Source organism: Ctenocephalides felis, unplaced genomic scaffold (assembly GCF_003426905.1).
Source record: "Ctenocephalides felis isolate EL2017-DRISC unplaced genomic scaffold, ASM342690v1 CF-g0.4_SCAFFOLD_00845, whole genome shotgun sequence".
NCBI classification, from domain to species: domain Eukaryota; kingdom Metazoa; phylum Arthropoda; class Insecta; order Siphonaptera; family Pulicidae; genus Ctenocephalides; species Ctenocephalides felis.
Window position 1 is genome coordinate 73,682,405 of NW_020536999.1, and position 21,059 is coordinate 73,703,463.

At 29.9% G+C, this 21,059-nt stretch overlaps 1 protein-coding gene across 1 annotated transcript in view; it reads right to left on the minus strand.

Moving 5' to 3' along the window:
* The window catches only part of LOC113372140 (death-associated protein kinase related-like), a 213,441-nt gene extending 192,516 nt beyond the window's left edge, over positions 1–20,925 (minus strand). Inside the window, exon 1 of the mRNA XM_026612465.1 lies at positions 20,560–20,925. Within this exon, the coding sequence (XP_026468250.1) occupies positions 20,560–20,687 (128 nt within the window). The 5' untranslated portion in view covers positions 20,688–20,925. The remainder of the gene's footprint in view (positions 1–20,559) is intronic.
* Positions 20,926–21,059: the final 134 nt, after the last annotated feature.

Genomic DNA, 21,059 nt, shown 5'->3' on the forward strand with positions numbered 1-21,059 from the left:
CTTTATAATCCAGACAGAATTATAAAACCATAAAATTATCAATTTGATAAGTAATGATATCGCTGCCGGAAAGCAAATACAGATAATACAATTAGAGATGGGTAACTCACTCCGGAGTTATCACTTCGATACAACTCCTCCCTCGGAGTGAATCCGAGTGGAGTTGTTTCACAGGATTTGTCATATCCGACTTTCCTAAACTGGTATTAAATCTGTTAACTCGTGCGTTAATTTACTGTTTTTGGCATAAAACTCAAAATACCATTGTGTATTTTCCAGAAAATACAAAAATATTACTTCAAAGATACAAAGATACAGAATGAAATTGTGTTCAAGTGTGAATAGCTCAAATGTATAATTTATTGAATAGTAAGGGGTCATATTTCTAACTACGACAATCTTTGGCCGTGAATGACGGCAATCAGGAATATACATACCCAAAAATATACGAAGCGAAATACATTTATTTAATCTGGTTTTTCTATAGCCTGAAATAACAACACTTTAGAGTACAAAATGTATTAGTGATATCATTAGTATTTAAGCAGCAAAAAATATTTAGTATTATATTATTACTTTTACACAATTATATAATTGTGTAAAAGTAATAATATGCTAATCGAACTACGCGATATAATATTAATTCTCGAATGAAAATAGCGGAAGAAAAATTTTGAAAGCAAAAGTATGTTTTACTACAAAGCTTTTATTACAAAGTTTACTACATAATTTTTATATAAAATAAATCCAAAAAATCAATTAATTTCTCATCAGAAGGAAATAATTAAATTGAATTTGATTCTCAAGTTTTGCGTTTTTACTTTGGTTAACACTGTTAAAATTACGAGTCACTGAGTCGATCATCTGGTCGACCGAAAAATTTTACAACCCGTCATTTATTCGTGAATTTTTTAGAAAAACTATTTTATTAATATTTATTCATAAATTTTCATTTCTGTGGCGGGATTAGCTCAAGAAAAGCGTTCCCGATTCACATGCTGGAGTTCCGAGTTCGAATCTCCGGCAAGAATTTGAAAAAATATTAACTAGTTAAGTTGGAATAATAATAGAATTATGAATTGTAATAAAAAAGATATGTATGTAAAATCAAAATGTATAAAAATTAGAGAATTAGAATTAGAAGTGAATTCAAGTAAGAAGAATTTAGAAGAAGAAATGAGAAGTATAGAAGAAGAAGAATTATGTGGTTAGAAGATGAAATGAGAAGATAGTAAAAGAAGAATGAAGATAAGTTAAGAAGTATAGAAGAATAGGATTAAAGAAGAAGATAGTATAAAATTGAAGATTGTATAGGATATATGATTGTATAGAATAATGTAGGTGGCTAAATACTCGAGTAAGCGAGGCCAGTAAAAAAAAATCATTTCAAATAATTAATGGGATTTGACAAAACCTTAGATACATAAACAACGCACTATAGAACACATTTGTGTCGAGTATTTCGGTTTCAAAATTGCCGGAGTCATGGAGTTGTTAAGCGGTTATAACTCCTGCCTGAAGTGGAGTCAAATCCGAGTCGATCCGGCTTCGGATATGATAAAGCCGATCTCTAATATATATATATATTTAAAGTATTTTGCAGCCCAATCGTCAAATTAAAAAAAGATTAAAATAGAAAAAAAATCTATTAAACATTTCGACACGTATCATCATTCAGTAATCAAATCAGGAAAAACACAAAAAAATATATATAAAATTTATTAAACACTAAACTTGTGCATAGGAACATCATAACTAATAATAATTAATAAAAAGAGAAATTAAAAAAGCACATATTGCCCTCCTATATTGCATGTTGTTCACTCGCTGTGCAAGTAAGACAACTGAGTTTTTCTTTTATGTTTTTTCCGGGTTTGATTACTGAATGATTACAGATTAAGTGTCAAAACGTTTAATAGAATGATTTTTTTTTCTTTTTTATTCTTTTTTTAATTCGACGAATATTTAAATTATATATACATATATATATATATATATATATATGTATATATATAACCTGGATTTGTTAAAAAGGTTCATATAAATATTACTAACGTCACAAACTGCGTATAAAGATGATAAAAATATTATAAATTTTTACAATCTTAGACAGATAAGACGATACAAGTCATATATATATATATATATATATATATATATATATATATATATATATATATATATAGTATAATTATATGGCGAATACAGTTTATATAAACATTTATTTGCTCTTATATTTGCGCGAAAGCCAAGGACGTGGTACTGTAAGATTTGTTATTGCATCCAATTTACGTTCTCTTAATAATTTAGTGAGATGGCTAGTCGAAACAAATAAAACACAATGGCTTTCTGAAGTACAATTTTAAGTTTTCGCTAGAAAGTGTGACCTACTAATTTTATGTTGTCGCGGCGTTTCAAGTCATTCTGAATCATTTGACACCGGAAAAGGTATATTTTATAACAAATAAACCACACAATGACTTTCTGAAGTACAATTTTATGTTTTTGCTAGAAAGTGGGACCTATTAATTTTATGTTGTCGCGGCGTTTCAAGTCATTCTGAATCGTTTGACACCGGAAAAGATTTGTTTTTTAACTTTAAAAAAAATTGACTTTTATAGAAAAAAAAACTTTTGAACTATAGAATTATGCGTTTCTATAGTTCTAAAGTCGCGTCACCGTCTTACGGACAAAAGATGTTACGGAACTCATAGAACTGCAAACAATATTTATACACATCATTAAAATCTCCATAAAATATCTGATAATTTGATGTGCATATGTCTGATCATCATTTTTAACCGCCAAATAGCTTTTTTTTCACTAGATCTCCGAAACCGCTAGACCTGCCTTCCCAAAAATTTAATTTAATCAGTTCTTTATCTTGTCAATACAAGTGAAATGTTTTTTGAATTATTGAAATCGGACGCTCCGTTCTTTCAAAAACCGAATTACTATTTTTGACTTTTTTTGCCCCGTATCTTCGGAACGTCTAGACCTGCTTCTGCCAAAAACTAATCAGTACGTCTCCTTATCAATACGAATCGAATGTTTTTTGAATTATTGAAATCGGTTGATCCCTGTTCCCGAAATCGTCAACGAAAATTTACCCACAAAATCTAATCATCACTTCTCTCCATCATTACGAACTGAAATACAATAAAAAAGGTTTTTTTAATTAGCGGACTTGTAGTAAGAACTTTATTATTCGAGTATATGTAATACTTTTTTATATATGATATTCATGTTTTTCCGCGTTTGAACCACGTATAAAATTTTATACAATTTTCTTCAAAATTAAGTTGAAAAAAAATTAGCATTTGCTCATTTTTTTTCATAATTTTTGTTAATTTATGTATAGATTTTCAAAAAAAACCGGAGAAATCCGGGACAAAAGATCTAAATCCAAGACAAATAATGCTTTTAGAAAAACCAGGGACAAAAGATGAAAATCAAGAACGGTCCCGCCAAACTGGGACGTATGGTTACAGGTTTTACATTGTATAAATAAGTGTCAAAATATCATCTCAACTCATATCATTTCTCAATAAATAAAGTCGAACTGATAGATAATGCTGTTTATGTCCTTTTTTGTAAAAACGTAACTGTTTTTTAAAGAAACATCGCCGCCAAAATATTCTATACCATAAATACTCAAAATAAACAAAATAAAGCTTTACCACTGGGCGATATTTATTTTTGTTATAACTTTATACATATTAATCCTAATAATTACTAAATATATTTGTTACTAAAAATAGACACCATTATGTTTCTTTAAATGAAAATACTCAACAAATATAGTTCGTTACTATTTTTACTTGATTCATTTCTTTTTTCATTTCTTTTATGATTTCATTAGATTACTATGATTTTTCCCACTTGCTTCCCCACTATTTTTCTCACAATAAAATGTGCGAATGTACTTGTTATTTTTTTTATCTGTTCGCTTCTCTATATTTGCATACGGAATTCATAAATTTTTACACCTGTGTTTGCGCACTTTTTTTTCAACAGGACAATTGTCCGAGACTACAAAGTCAGAAATATAAGATAAGATAGTTTTGAGAATAATAACTATAATAATAATAATAATAATAATAATACCGTCTGGCCGTCTGAAATAAAAATAAAAACGACATTTGTATTTTATTACGTCTGGGCGGAATTTTACTCATAAGGAGAACCTGTGCATTGCTCGTCTGGAATTTTGATGGAACCGAACTGACAGGGGTAAAATATTAGAGTCCTATGAAAATTACTATCTAGTGAGTGTAGCAGCGTGGCCTACTGGTTAAGGCCACATCATCCTAAATATTGCGGCTATGTTTGCGTTTTCATTTCATATGTATAATTGCATGAGTAAATAATATTGAAACTAGCTGTAAGTGGAATTCTGCAATTAAGGCATCGTGCCTTAAGGCAAATTGCTAGAACTTTCCGTACCAAAAATTATTAATTTTTTAAAAACGATTAACATTTTTGAAAAAAAATGTACTTTGAAAAAATAAGATTTTTGAGAAACTATATATATGGACAAAAAATTACTTTTTTTTGAAAAAAAAAATTTTTTAGAAAAATTTTTTTTTGAAAAAAAATTTTTTTTCTTTATTTTGACATATTGTGGAAGATCTGAACTTTTTTGTCAAAGCAATCGTACTGATTTAACTGCATAGGGACAAAATATAAAGCGCGTAAGCGCCGCGTCGCTGTCTAACGCATAAGCATTGGTACGGAACCCATAGGAATGTTACACAATGTATACTTATTGTTAAAATCTCTATAAAATATCTGATAATTTGATGTGCATATGCCTAATGATCATTTTTGACCGCCAAATGGCCCATTTTTTTACTTTTTCCTCCATATCTCCGAAACCGCTAAACCTACCTTCATGAAAATTTTATCGGTTCTTCATCTTGTCAATACAAGTGAAATGTTATTGAATTATTTAAATCGGACGCTCCGTTCTCTTAAAAACTGAGTTACCGTTTTCGGCACTTTTTGCCCCGTATCTTCAGAACGGCTAGACCTGCCTTCGCCAAAAACTAATCAGCACGTCTCCTTATCAATACGAATCGAATGTTTTTTGAATTATTCAAATCGGTTGATCCGTGTTCTCGAAATCGTCGACGAAAATTTGTATCCGCACATACATACACACTCACACACACACATACATCCATTTTTTCTAAGGTATGCCAAAATGTTCAGAAACCTTTGAAACGTAAAGATATATAAAAATTTTCATTTTCGATTTTTTTGCGATTACTATAACTTGCCCTACGGGAAGTTAATTAATCAAAGTTATTGTTAACTTCCCGTAGGGTAAGTTATAGTAATCGTAAATTTTTTATATATCTTTACGTTTCAGAGGTTTCTGAACATTTTGGCATACCTTAGAAAAAATGGATGTATGTGTATGTGCGGATACAAATTTTCGTCGACGATTTCGAGAACACGGTTCAACCGATTTCGATTATTCAAAAAACATTCGATTGCTGTTGATAAGGAGACGTGCTGATTAGTTTTTGGAATACGTAGGTCTAGCCGTTTTGAAGATACGGGGCAAAAAGTGCCACAAACAGTAACTCAGTTTTTAAGATAACGGAGCGTCCGATTGTAATAATTCAAAAAACATTTTACTTGTATTGACAAGATGAATAATTGATCAAATTTTCTTGAAGGCAGGTCTAGCGGCTTCGGAGATCTAGTAAAAAAAGTAAAAAAAAATGCCATTTAGCGGTCAAAAATGATCATTAGACATATCAAATTATCTAATATTTTATAGAGTATTGTCCGTATGAGGGTAATATCAACTTTCACACCTTTTTTACACCCTTTGCACTCCATTCACATCGCAGTGGTCGAAATTGGTTATTCAGTTGGAAACATGTGTTTGATCTATATAGTCCAAATGTTGTCCAAAGAGGAGTTTTTTTTTTTTTGTCCAAAGAGGAGTTCGCACTCACGACCCCGACCACACGAGCCCGCAAACAGTTATGCCACGGCATAACTACATATATAAATAACTACATATATATATATATATATATATATATATATATATATATATATATATAAAGTAAAATAGAAATGCTGAAAGGAATGGAAGAAGAATGCAGCCGAAACAGGAAGCATGGAAGCACAAGTTTGGTAAGAAAAATACATGAAAAAAATGAGTAAAAAGTGGGGGGTAGCGGTAATAGCAATGATGGACGAAGAAGGGTAAGGAAATCATTGATTTTTGGCGGTTCTCACACCATGGACTTGCCTTCCGGCAGACTACCAATTATTAATATTATTATTATGTTATATGAATACATCTAAATCTATATTTTTATTTTATCAAATGAATAATTAGCAATTTATTTCTGTAAGTGTTACGAGCGGCGTTAAAATTCAATTCGAGAAATTTATTTATAAATAATGTGTGTGAAGCATTCTGGTTAAATTTAAATCGTGAGATCCGTGCCAACATTCCTCAGAGATCAAAATAGAACCGAAACGTACGTGAGGAACACAAAAGAAATCTCCGCGACGAAATATTTATAGAAAGGAATTTTAATAAGTAATTTATATATATATTTTAAAGTTATCATCTGCAGCATCGAGCATTTATGGACATACATAACCTGATGCTTAATTGCTTACATACCAAGGACCTACTTCAGCACTAGGCTAAAGCACTAACGACAATATATAATTATATATATACACCTAAGTCTGTTTTTACACGGTATTGGTTCCAGAAGAGCCGTGTAAAAAAGGGTGTAAAAAAGACATTGATCTTATACAAAAATGGGTGATTTGTTCCTAATCTCTAAAACCTTTTAAAATTAGTGAAAAACAAGAATTTTCAAGAACAAGAATTCATGTTTATTTTAATAATAATTCCCCTAAATTAGTGCTATTCACATTTGCTTTGACCAGTAAAAATTGTTTGTACGCGCTAAAGGGGAATTCACTTAAATCTTTAAGCTAGTGTTCGCAAACTATCGATACTATCGATGGTTTCAGACTTTTTTCTTTCTGTGATATGAACATACTTCGCAAAAATTAAATTTGACAAAAAAATTTAAGTACATAAAATTTCAAATCGTGCTAAATGGAATAAAATCGTGTAAAAAAATTAAAAATATTCAATTTTCAAACCGTGTTATATAAACTTTAATAAGAGTTTTAAAAACAATTTTTTAAAACGACTTTTAATATTTTTTGTCTTTGTCCAGGTTGGATTTGCTGAATGATGACCCACATCAAGTGTCTAAACGAATAATTAACTAGTTGAAAGTGTCATTTAGCCCTAAAGGCAAGTTGCATGAACTTTCCGAAATGTGTGATAATTAACTCAATCAATCGAAATTGAGATTTAGATATTTAAATAAAATTTTCAGCTGCACGACTACGTACATCATGTACGTAGCACCTGATATTATTTAATGATTTAAATTGATGGTAACATGTTTACATAACTAGAGCAGGTTTGGAGACTTATGATAAAGTAGGCTTATTTTTGCGCTGATTCAAAAAAAAATCTTTTTTTTGATATTCAACTTTTTGACTCATCACATCAGAAAATGGCATTTTGACACAAATTGTTTTTCAAATTCTGATGAATTTTTAAAATTGAACAACTTGAGCCATCAAATTTATCACGTAAAAAATTCAACAGTTACCTTTCGTTTTTTTTTACTCAAATGGCTTTTAAATTAAAAAAAATTGTATATGCATATGTGTCTGTCTTCGCGTTGAGCAGTCATTACTGATAATATAGAGAAAGTTTTTTTAACAGTTTATTTACCGAATGATTTTTTTTGAGAATTTGCCAAAAGTTGTGATTTTATTTTTTCTGGCAGCGCTTCCTCGCTCGTAAATCACTTTTCCGTTGTTTCACGATTCTTTGGACGTTTCGTTTTCGCTTTAAGGTCAAGTTCATTGATTTCACATTAGATACAAATAAATGGTTGAATGAACTATATTTGTAAACGTAAACATAAACACGTATTTATTTCATGTTTACGTTTAGTGAACGCAATGCATTTGGCAAATCTTAATAAGATGCCAAAGTTGTACTACAAACCAACAAAATAAGCATTTATCTTATTTTAAAAGAAACTAGTAGGGGCGCATGGCATCGTGCCTTAAGGTAAATTGCTGGAAATCCCCGTACCGTAAATAAAAATTCGAGGAAGAAAATAATCAATAATTGTTTTAAATAATTTCTAATAGATTATTTATTATAAATACATAATGTAAAGTTATATGTGCTTGTTGGGCGACAAGCGTATTCTTCAACAACTTAATTTTTTTAAATTTGATTTATTTGATAATTTTGAAATTTAAAAAAAATCGATTTTTTTTTAATTTTTTGAGAACTTGGAAATTTTTTGAAAATGTCCTTTTTTTTGAAAATTTCGAAATATTCTAAAATTTTTGTAAGAAATCGTTTTTATTAAATTTCAATGTTTTTTAAATTTTTCGAAATTTAGATATTTTTTTCTAAATGATTTGTGTTTTCTGAAAATTTAGTTTTTTTTTTGAAAATTTTCAAAGCAACAAAATTTTTTTGTAAAACCATTTTTTGTACACTGTCTACACAAGCAAAAGGTTTTTTGAATTAAACTAACGGGATGATCCGTTCTCTCAAAAACTGCATGACCATTTTTACACCCTTTGCGCTCCATACCAGCGGAACGGCAGGATGTGCTTCGATCGAGTACAGAATGTTTGTTCAATAATACAAATCGGTTATTCCATACTGTCGCAAATGTCGAGGACATTTGTTTGAACTATATACATAAACTTCAAAAATAAAAATCTTGGTACGGAAGCCAAAAAAATTGACACAAAATGTGTACACATTAAAATTTCTATAAAATATCTGATAATTTGATGTCCATATGTCTAGTGAACATTTTTACCGCCAATTTACATTAAAAATGCCAAAAACTAATCAGCACGTTTCATTATCAATACGAATCAAATGTTTTTTAAATTATTCAAATCAGTTATTCCATACTGTCGAAAATGTCGAGAACATTTATTTGAACCATATACGTGAAATTTAAAATTAAAAATCTTGGTACGGAACTCAAAAAAAATTACACAAAATGTGTACATATTATAAAAATCTATATAAAATATCTGATAATTTGATGTACATATGTCCAATGAACATTTTTGACCGCCAAATGGCATTCTTTTTAACTTATTTTTATTGAGAATCCATAAATAAAAAATCTAATGTTATGCATCTTCGACGCCGATGATTTACAGGTTATTAAAGAAGTAGGATGGAGGGCTATGAATAATAACTAGAACTTCGGCCATAAGGTTAAATTATGCTTATCAAATCTACTTGGAGATAAGGTTATACAAAAAAGTCAAACTTATAACACCTGTGAACAAACTATATTTCGAAACATCCAGGTTTGAATTATTAAATGACTTCGCACTCGACTGCACAAATACAATTCCTTCGCTCCCCTTATTCCCATAACCTCAAAATGTGAAGCCGAATTTAAATCCCCTCCGCCCCCCTAGGGCTCCGGAGATTAATTAAAACGTTAGAATGTCCATAAAAGCGATTCCCACCATGTCCGTGTCCATTAAATTTTTCTCATTGTATTGTTTCATCGTGAGCAAAACAAATGAAGCGACAATTTACGGAGAAGTAGTACCAAGAAAAGGGCGTAAAGCGAAGGTCTTGGCAAATCTGAGGTCTAAGGTCTCGGCGGAGAGCAGGATAGAGACAATAATATTAAGACGGATGGATAGAAATAGATGGATGTGATGTCGTCACAAGGATATAATGGAGACATAGATAGATGAAATGAAGTCCCACATAGTTGGAAATTAAGCCCCAAATAAATATACAATATACTAGCTGACCCGGCAAACGTTGTTTTGCTAAGTAAGGTATATTCTAAACAATTTCTAGAGAATCAAAAATATTAATACTTTAAGTGTATAAGAATGTGTTGTTTGATTGCTATAAACCCCATTAGTTTGTCTATATTTTATCAATACAATCAAACTGAAGAAATCAAATTCTATAGAAAACATGGTATAATCCAATCCAAGTCATTTTTGGTCTTTCGACTTATTGATTACGTTTCAAGTTTTTCAGATTCTTTTTTAATTCAGGATTTTGTGTATAACTGTAAATAATACTACTGAGCTTATACACAATTTTCAAATTACTGCGAGGAGAGAGGAGAGATAGAAAATGAAAAGTTTCAAGTAAAATTGAAGTAAATTTAATGAAAAGCATATATGTAGAGCAGGGCGAGGCACAAAGGTCTAATTTGACTTTGAACACATATTAATCTATATATATAAAAGAGGATCGCTTAAGTAGCAACACTTATAACTCACGAACGGCTGAACCGATTTAGATGAAAATTGGCAGGGAGGTAGTTTAGAGCCAGGAGAAACACATAGGATACTTTTTATCCCGTTTTTTCATTCTAATTCAAAATTAATTTTTTATAAAATATCCATTTAGTTTATTCAATCTATGATTCTATCAATGATTTTATCCATGACATTTACTTTCAATTGTCAACTGTCATTCGGTGTTTCTATTTTGATACAAATATATTAATATGCATTTTTTTAACACCACTTTTGGTAAATTATTACGTGAATAATATAAATTTTTTAATAACCACGGAAAATTATTACGAAGTGGCAAGTAAATTAATTCTTAATAATAGCAAGTGATGCCAGATGGACGATGGGCAAATTTATTTCTTGAAAGTGGGAATGTAATTATTTATATACTTAGGTATTTATGTATATTTGTTTATACGCATTTAAATCGAGTATTTGAGGTTTTTGTATTCTAAATATCAGCAATAAGTATAATCATCAACAAATAAATAAAAAAAAATATTTTGAAATATAGTTTTTTAACATAACCTCAAAATTTGTAATAAAAATATAAATAGTTATATATTAATTGTTGTTAATTTATAAGTTTCTTTATACATATTTTATAAAATGTTTCAGGTGTTTACAAATAATTGGCATATATATTATCAGCAAATGTGCTTTGATTCGACAATTAAAAGGTCTAATTGAAATTACTCGACTACCTTATGTTAACTATATTGATAGAATATTAGTTCTTGGTTCTATATATATATATATATACATAGCTGGGCATTAACTCGTTAATCCGTTAATCGTTAATTAACGAAGTTAACATTTTGATTAACGGATTAACTTTTAAGTTAACTTTTAGAAATGTTAACGGACACGTTAACTTCCGTTAAAATGCGAGAAGTCCGTTAATCGTTAATCCAATGCCTACTATTTAGCGCACGGCACAGCTTTAGCCAATGCCTTATTAAACGGCATAGATAAAAGATTTGGACTACTCCTGAATGATGAACAGTGCCAACTTGCCGCGGCATTTCACCCAAAGTTTCGGTTAATGTGGCTGGAAACGTATGACAGCAGTAGAGAGGAATGCAGTAAGAAAATGCACAGAAAAAAGGTAGAAGATGCCTTATGGCAAGAAGCAGCGCAAAATTCGAAGGACAGAGATAGTTTAAGTGGCGGAGGGAGCAATGCGAGTAACAACGATGATGACGAGAAGGAAGACTTTTTCAATTCTGTCACTCAGTCTATAGAAAAACCAAAGAGCTACAAACTCTTTAAAGAATAAAGCGCAAATTCTCGTTAAAATGTGGCTGGATATGAAATCAAAAGACTCGTTCAACGATGCTGCATTCCTCGGGGAACAGATATTCATAAATCTATTTATTAAATACAATACTGCTATACCCTCAAGTGCTGCAGTTGAACGTTTGTTTTCCACTCACAAATGGGTAAAGACATTTTGACATCAAAACGAGCCTCGCTTTCAGACGAGAACTTCAACATGTTAATGTTCATGAAAGGGAATATGCACCTTATGCCCGACGCTTAACCCGTCGCGCGTTTTCTATTTTTCGCAAAAACTAGCTGTAAATGGAATTCTGTCTTAAGGCAATTAAGGCATCGTTCCTTAAGGCAAATTGCTGGTACTTTCCGTACCTAAAATTATTATTTTTTTAAAAACGATTAACATTTTTCAAAAAAATTTACTTCGAAAAAATAAGATTTTTGAGAAACTATAAACTATTGGACAAAAAATTAATTTTTTTTGAAAAAAAAAATGTTTTCTTTATTTTGACATATTTTGGAAGATCTGAACTTTTTTTCAAAGCAATTTTACTGCTTTAGGACTGCATTGAGACAAAATATAAAGCGCGTAAGCGCCGCGTCGCTGTCTAAAGGATAAACATTGGTACGGAACCCATAGGAATGTAAATAAAATTTATACTTATTGTTAAAATCTCTATAAAATATCTGATAATTTGATGGGCATATGTCTAATGATCATTTTGACCGCCAAATGGCATTTTTTTTTTACTTTTTTTTATTAGATCTCCGAAACCGCTAGACCTGCCTTCATGAAAAATTGATCAGTTCTTCATAATTGTCAATACAAGTAAAATGTTTTTTGAATTATTAAAATCGGACGCTCCGTTCTCCTAAAAACTGAGTTACCGTTTTTGGCTCAATTTTGCCCCATATCTTCGGAACGGCTAGACCTGCCTTTGCCAAAAACTAATCAGCATGTCTTCTTATCAATACGAATCGAATGTTTTTTGAATTATTCAAATCGGTTGATCCGTGTTCCCGAAATCGTCGACGAAAATTTGTATCCGAATACACATACATACACACACACATACATCCATTTTTTCTAAGGCATGCCAAAATATTCAGAAATCTTTGAAACGTCGAGAAATGCAAAAATTTTCAGTTTCGATTTTTTTGCGATTACTATAACTTGCCCTACGGGAAGTTAAAAAAACTCTTTCCCTTTATTTAGAAAAAAATTCTTGTAAAAACAATATGCAATCATAAAAACGGAAAGTTGACCAATAGCGTTATCACGGTATGTGATAATTGTGCCATTTTCCTTATACACACGGAAGTGTGCATAAAACGCGCGAGGGGTTAAATTACACATTTGAATTATACAAGTATTTTGTTTTATTCATAACCTGTTAACTTCCAGAACCTAAACTAATAAGTTTTTTAAGTTCACTAACGCAACGATATAAAAATGTAATTTTACACATATTAACGGATTAACGATTAACGTTAACTTGCGTTAATTCTTCCGAAATGTAACGCTTTAACGTTTAACGAAGTTAACTTTTTTTGTAGCGGATTAACGATTAACGAAGTTAACTATTTGATTAACGGTGCCCAGCTATGTATATATATATATATATATATATATATATATATATATACAATCGTGTTAATTACTCCACTTATAATACTGAAGCAGGCTGAACCGATTTAGCTGAAAATTGGCTGTAGTTGGTAGTTTAGAGTCAGGAGAAGGACATAGGATACTTTTTATCCCGTTCGACTTGGAATAACAATAAGCAAATGACAGCTATATAATCACGTATGGATGACAATTTGATATTTGTAAGGAATTAATAATAAAATTATTTCTTTTAAATAAATAATTAACAATTATAATGTAATGATAGTTTCATTGCCCATTCGTATAAACACTGAAGTAAACTATAAAACTCAGCTTGGTTGACAAATCATATTTTTCTCAAACACGATGCTCTGAACGAACTCATTTGTATAATTATATACTCATTAGTATTTATAAAACATTTTCTAGAGTTTTTTTTTATTTATGTTATTCAAAATCAGAACCTAAATTTGGAATCGATCAAAGGTACATTTTGTCGAATAACTTATTCCTAGATAATTTCCCGAATTTATCAAAGAATGGATAGTAATATATGAAGGTCAGTAAAGCTAAGCATTGTTTAACAACACTATTTGAAAGTAAAGGGAAAAAGATATATAACCAGCTATAACCTTGATTCTTATGACCTTGGTATTGGGCGATAAATGGTAATCTTTGAAAATCCATAGTAAAAGTATTTTCTTCCGTTGGTAGTTTTTTAGCAATTAGTTAAAAATGTAATTATTTTGTAAAATACCTTTGAAATTCAAATATGACATTAGACCTTTTTGCCATCTGGCCGTTCCAAGTTACCCCGTTATAAGGTAAAAAGGTCTAGATAAAAATTTTGAAAGACATCAAAAGAGCACATTTCTACAATCAAGTAGTTGGCACTTTTACTGAACGTAGCCAGATAATTGTTCGTTTGAAATGTGTCATTTGTTGTGATATAATTGGTTTGATTTTCTTAATAAAATTTATATTTGCTAAAAGTCAAATTGGACCTTTGTGCCTCGCCCTGCTCTACATATATACTTTTTATTGAATTTACTTTAGTTCATCGATTGTTACTTGAAACTTTTCAAAAAGCAGGTCAAAGAAGAAATACTTAATTTATTTTCTATTTCTTCTCGCAGAAATTTGAAATTTTTTTATAAGGTCAGTAGTATTATTTAGAATTATACATAAAATCCAGAATCCAAAAAGAATCTGAAAAACTTGAAACGTAATCAATAAGTCGAAAGACCAAAAAATATTTGGACTGGTTTATGCCATGTTTTCTATTGAAAGTGCATAAAACTTCCAGTTTGATTGTATTGACAGAATATAGACGAACTAATCGGATTTATTGTTTTTATAATACCTTATTGTATATAGCATTCAAACAACACATCCTTATACACTTAAAGTAATAATATTTTTGATTCTCTAGAAATTGTTTAGAATATACCTTACTAAGCAAAACAACGTTTGCCGGGTCAGCTAGTTATATTATAAAAATCAAACCAATTATATAACAACATATAACACATTTCAAACAAACAATTATCTGACTGCGTTCAGTAAAACTGCCAGCTACTTCATCATTGTAGAAATGTGCTTTTTTGCTGTCTTTCAAAAAAATTGTTATCTAGCCTTTTTACCCTACCCTATAGACGGGGTAACTTGGAACGGCCAGGTGGCAAACAGGTTTAATGTCTTATTTTAATTTTAAAGGTGTTTTACAAAATAATTACACTTTTAACTAATGCTAAAAAACTACCAACGGAAGAAAATACTTTTATTATGGATTTTCAAAGATTACTGTTTATCTCCTCCATTTCAAAGATTACCATTTTCAAATCAAGGTTATAGCTGGTTATACATCTTTTTTCCTCTACTTTCAAATATTGTTGTTAAACAGTGCTTAACTTTACTGATTTTTTACACGTCGGTGGTGGACCTTTTTAAACCCGGACCTTCATATATTACTATCTATTCTGCGATAAATTCTGGGAAATTATAACTGGAAAAATGTTATTCGACAAATGTTCATTTGATCGATACCAAATTTAGGTTCTGAATTTAAATAACATAAATAAAAAATAATATAACCTAGGAAATATTTTATAAATAGCAATGAGTATACAATTATACAAATGAGATATTTCGGATCGGAGATTCAAAAAAAATAATAGAAATATGACTGAAATAATAGAAATAGAAATATTTGGCAGTTAAAAATGATCATTAGACATATGTATATCAAATTATCAGATATTTTGTAGAGATTTCAATAATCACCACAAATTTTGTTTATTTTTCTGTGGGTTCCGTAGCAATGTTTATCCGTTAGACTGCGACGTGGCGCTAACGCGCTTCGTTATTTCTTCTCTAACACAGCCATTCAGCACAAAAAAAAATCAAAATTTTCAAAAGGTTTCAAAATATTAAAAAAAATCTAATTTTTCTACAATTTCAAAGCGATAAAACTTTTTTAAAAATTTTAATTTTCGTTACGGAAAGTACCAGCAATTTGTCTTAAAGCACGACGGCATGCACCTCTAGTTCTTAGTTTTCGCTGAATGAAGGCTAAGACTGTAGCCGAAAAATATTGGTTCTTATAGGTTTTAACTTATCTTACTTACTTACTGAAAGGAATATTTATTTCAACTCTGCGGATGATTTTTTTGACGAAATATTAAGGGGGTTGTTCTTTTTTTTTACAAAAAGTGCAAGGTATTTGTTTTTGTTTTTCTCGAAATGTATTTATCATAGAGACATAATTTTTTTTAAAACAAAAATTACAAAATTATGGAATATTACGCAATTTTCTTCTTTTTTATTTTGCGCCGTCATTTTTTAACCAGGGGGCGCCAAAGTTGGTCTTGCAAAATCGATCTCTTTTCGGTGCCACAGATAAATCCGTTGCGCATCGCCCGAAACAAAAAAAAGAAACTACGTTGAAGAAAAAGTTTGAATCCAGTCTCCCTACCAAAATGAAAGAAAAAAAGCAAGAAGAAAAAAAATGGCAGCTATTTAAAAAAAAGTGTCAAAAAAAGCCTTTTTTTGGGCCAAGAAGGTTCGCAAATTTTTTTTGCGTAATGTTATCAAGTTGTTTGAGGTAGGGGGACTAGGTATTGCAGTGGTGAACAAATTAAAAAAAATGCAAGTCGATCCGACGTAATACTGTAGTTTTTTTTTTATTTGTGGCACCGCATTGAAAAAAGTCAATTTGAGAAAAACGTATTTAAAGTTTTTAATACAATGTACTAAATACATCATTTAATTTAATGTACGAAATACACCATAGTGTTCAAAGATGCTGACACATTGAAAAGGTCATGTACATGAGGTATTATGATGAAAAAGAGGCAGCTGGCTTACAATAGCTCGCGGAACGATAAAAAACGCTTTCAGAGGATCATACGTATAGAGATATATATATCTATAACTTCGTCAAAAAAATAGATATTGAGATGATTTTTTTTTAAAATATTTCTAAGGTTTTTAGCTTTCATAATATCAAAAAATCTCAAAAACCGAAACAAAAAAATAAATAAAAAAAAGGAACAACCCCCTTAAATCAAAGTTATATATACAGTAATATCTCTGTAAAAATGCACCGGTGAAATTTATATTTTGCAATGGTTGAATAATGTAGCTATTATTTCGTAAAATTTCTTTAAAATTGACAATAAACATTGGACCTGTTTGCTATGGGGTAAAAAAAAACAGATGATTTTTAAAATCAATTTTAAACAGTAAATAAACACATTTCTACAATGATGAATTAGTTAGGAGTTTTAATGAACATTGTCAGATAATTGTTTGTTTGATATGTTTGATAGTTGTGATTTTTACAATGGAATTGCGCAAAGTCAAATTGGACCTTTGTGCTCTGTCCTACCCCTTATATATACTAGATGACCCGATAGACGTTGTCCTGTACCCGAGTCTACAATTCAGTTCCAAATTTCTTAATATTCTATTTAATGTCCTGCCTTTATGATTCATTTATGGTCTAAACATAAGCTATAAGTATTGGAAATTGCAGTTTTTTTATCAGTATAAGAAATTCAGAAATAATATAGTATCTGCGGTAAAAAAAACAATATCACCTTTGATTTTTCCAAACAATATAATTGCTTCAATAACTTAGTATATATTTTTATAGTCTCGTAACAAATATAGTTACTTTTTAGCAATTACAATTTCTAAATTACATTTTCCTTAGTAATAATTTAATAAACATTATTAAGTAAGTTCAAATGATGGGTGAATTAACTTGAAAAATCTAATTCATATGTTCACTGTTCAATCTAATTATAAGATCATAAACTTGCTAAATCATAGATAATGCTAAATATTTAATAGACAATGACAAACAAATTGATTTTTTACACAAACAAAATTCTAAATCATTTTTTCAATAAGTAGAAATTTTCTTTTGTATTTAAATAATTTAAGAAAGTAAAGCAAAATACAATATGTATAAGTTTAAAAAAATAAAGTATATATATTATTTTGAACTTATTATATTATTTATTGAACTAAATTATATAATTGCATCTGCCAAACACAGACACTGTATCCTACATTATTTTAATTTCTAGCACATCTCAGCTGCTTTTCGGCAATATTGTAGATATTGCATTTTCCTTATTCATAATCACAAATATGGATATTATATATTAATATTGTCTAGGCTCGCTTAAACTAAATTCAAATTTTAAGTAAACTGACACTTCCGGCAGATGACAGTTCTCATGTGTCAAAGTGTTTTCAATGTCAAACAATGATATTCATTTTTTTTTATTTATTTCTACAGTATTACTATAGTTTTATAATTTCTCACATCTTAAAAATTTTCCTTGACAAACTCTAAAAACATTTATCAAAATCCGAATAATCGTTTAGAAAGAGTATCAAGTCATACGTACAGAAGAATTTTTTAAGTTAAGAAAAAATAATTTTCTTTATTGTTATCATTGTTTGCTACTTACACGGGGTAGTATGATTTTTTTCTCCATTTTGTATTTAAATAATATAACTCTCCTTTTCCTAATCATAATTGGTTTTGTATTAATTTCCCTCAAAAAATATAATTTTATTAAGATATATAAGTTTGATGCTTTTAACCAGGTGATTACTATATGATGATACACATAAAATGTCAAAACGTATAACAAAAGAAGAAAGTTATTTTTTCTTAATATATTTTTTTTCATTTCGACGAATGGGCTGTTAGAACATTTTTTAACTTCTCGAAGGATAAGTTTATGTTTTCATAAAAAATCCGATTCGCTAATTTTATGTTTTCTCGACGTTTCAAACCATTCTGAATTGAATGAGACCAATTTTGAAAAAAGCATGTGTGTGTATGTGAACAGATTTTTTGCCGTAAATCGACGTTTTCTCAAAAACGGCTGGACCGATTTCAAAAATTCGAAAACCATTCGATGTATCTCGATGAGGACTATTGTTTGTCAGTTTTGTGCGACGATCGGCCAAGCCTTTTCTTGAAATCAGATCAGAAAAGTGAAACATTTGTCGTTCACGTTTTTAGCCCGCAATTCTGAAACAATTTTGCAAATACAGAAACCGTTCGAAAGTTATTGGTTGGGAATCGTGTTGATTAGTTTTTGGTAGAAGTCGGTCCCCATTTAAGCTCATACTACCGAATCGATTTTAAAAAATCAAAAACTGTTCGAAAGATATTAGTTGGAAATGATACCGATTAGTTTTAGGTGAAAATCTACCGAGTCGTTTCATTGTAATTAGCTATTGAAAAAAAATTAAGCCGATTTTTATGGAACTTTTTTGGCGATATATAATTAATATTATAGTCTTATAGAACTTACTGAAATATTGCGGCCTTACAAGTAGTTTAATTTTAAAAATTCATCAAAGTTTGAGAAAATGAGTAGTTTTTTTGACATTTGTGAAAATTAACTAGTGGTGTATGGCATCGGGTCTTGAGGCAAATTGCTGGAACCTCCCGTACCGTAACGAAATGTTCGAAGAATATTAAATATTTTCAAAATGATTATTATAAATATTGTAATATTGTAATATTTATAAGAAATATATAAACTGAATTGCAAAGTTGAAATTATTTGTTTAAAGTATATTAGAACTTCAGAATTAAAATTAAAATCGGAATTATTTTCGATATACAAAAAAAAAATGAAAAAAAATTGAAACAAGCAGGAAGTTCTTTGAATCATTCAAATCGGACGCTTAATTCTCTCAAAAACGCTTGAAAACGTGGACAAAAAAAATGCGAAAACACAAATCAATTTTTTCTGAGGTATGCCAAAATGTTCAGAAACCTTCAAAACGTAGAGAAATGCTAAAATTTTCATTTTCGATTTTCGGCCCATTACTATAACTACCCAAAAAATGGATGTGTGTGTATGTATGTATGTATGGATACAAATTTCCAGTCACGTTTTCGGGCGCACGGATCAACCGATTTGAATGGTTCAAAAAACATTCGGTTCATATTAATAGGGAAAAGAGCTGATTAGTTTTTGGCATAGGCAGGTCCAGCCGTTACGGAGGTACGGAGCAAAGAGTGCAGAAAATAGAAATCGAGTTTTTGAGAGAACGGAGTATCCGATTTGAATGATCTAAAGAACATTCAATTAGTAATGATTGGGAGAAGTGTTTAATAGTTTTTGGCAAAGGCAGGCCCAGCCATTTTGAAGATACGGAGCTAAATGTGCAAAAAATGGCAATTTTTGAGAGAACTAAGCGTCCGATTTAAATGATTCAAAGAACTTTCTGCTTGTCTTAATAAAATAATTGATTTTGGAAAAAATTCAAATTTTTTTGCACAATTTTTTTTTAATTTTTTGTATATCTAAAATAATTCAGATTTTATTTTTAATTTTGACTATAGTTCTAATATACTTTAAACAAATAATTTCAACTTTGCAATTTAGTTTATATAATTCTTATAAATATAAATAGACAATGTTACAATATTAATAATAATCTATTTGAAAATATTCAGTATTCCTCGAACATTTCGTTACGGTACGGGAAGTTCCAGCAACTTGCCTTAAGGCACGATGCCACCCACCCCACTAGTTTATATTTATATTTATGTATATATAAATTACCGAAAATTTGTACTAATACTTATTTGCACAAATACTGAGTATACATTCTGGTGCCCTAGTCGTTACACAATTGTTGTACAATTAATACATACAATCTTGTAACAGAACCAAATACAGTTTACAATGAAGCATCAATTTAAATATATAAATAGTATAATATTTTACCTTGCAAAGGGTGTCTGTTCCACATGATAAACATCCGAAATCGGTTCAGACTTAACAAGAGTCTTCACCCTGTCTTCACTTAATTCCAAAAATCCATCACCTGCCAATTTGATATGTTCCGGCAACATTTTCTTAATAATCAACAACACTTTATAAAAAAAACACTCACAATCACTATAAGTTTAAAATCAGCACCCAAGTTTTAAGAATTCACTCACTAAAAACTTTAAACACACACAAATAATATTCCATGATAAGTCTCGATATAGGTTAATGTAAACGAAAACACACGTGTAAATTAATTGAGAATTGGTTTTCCATATTTGTAAATTATTTAAAGATGTTTTTATGGAAATAAATTATAATCCTGTAAGAAAGTTGCAAATGACAGCACGATTGTGCAGAAAAACGATAAATGAATGAGTGCACGGAGTCTCGCAGCGTAGAGAGAGAAGCTTAATGCGTTCCCCTCCATTTTGTTGCTTCTGGTGTTGCTCGGT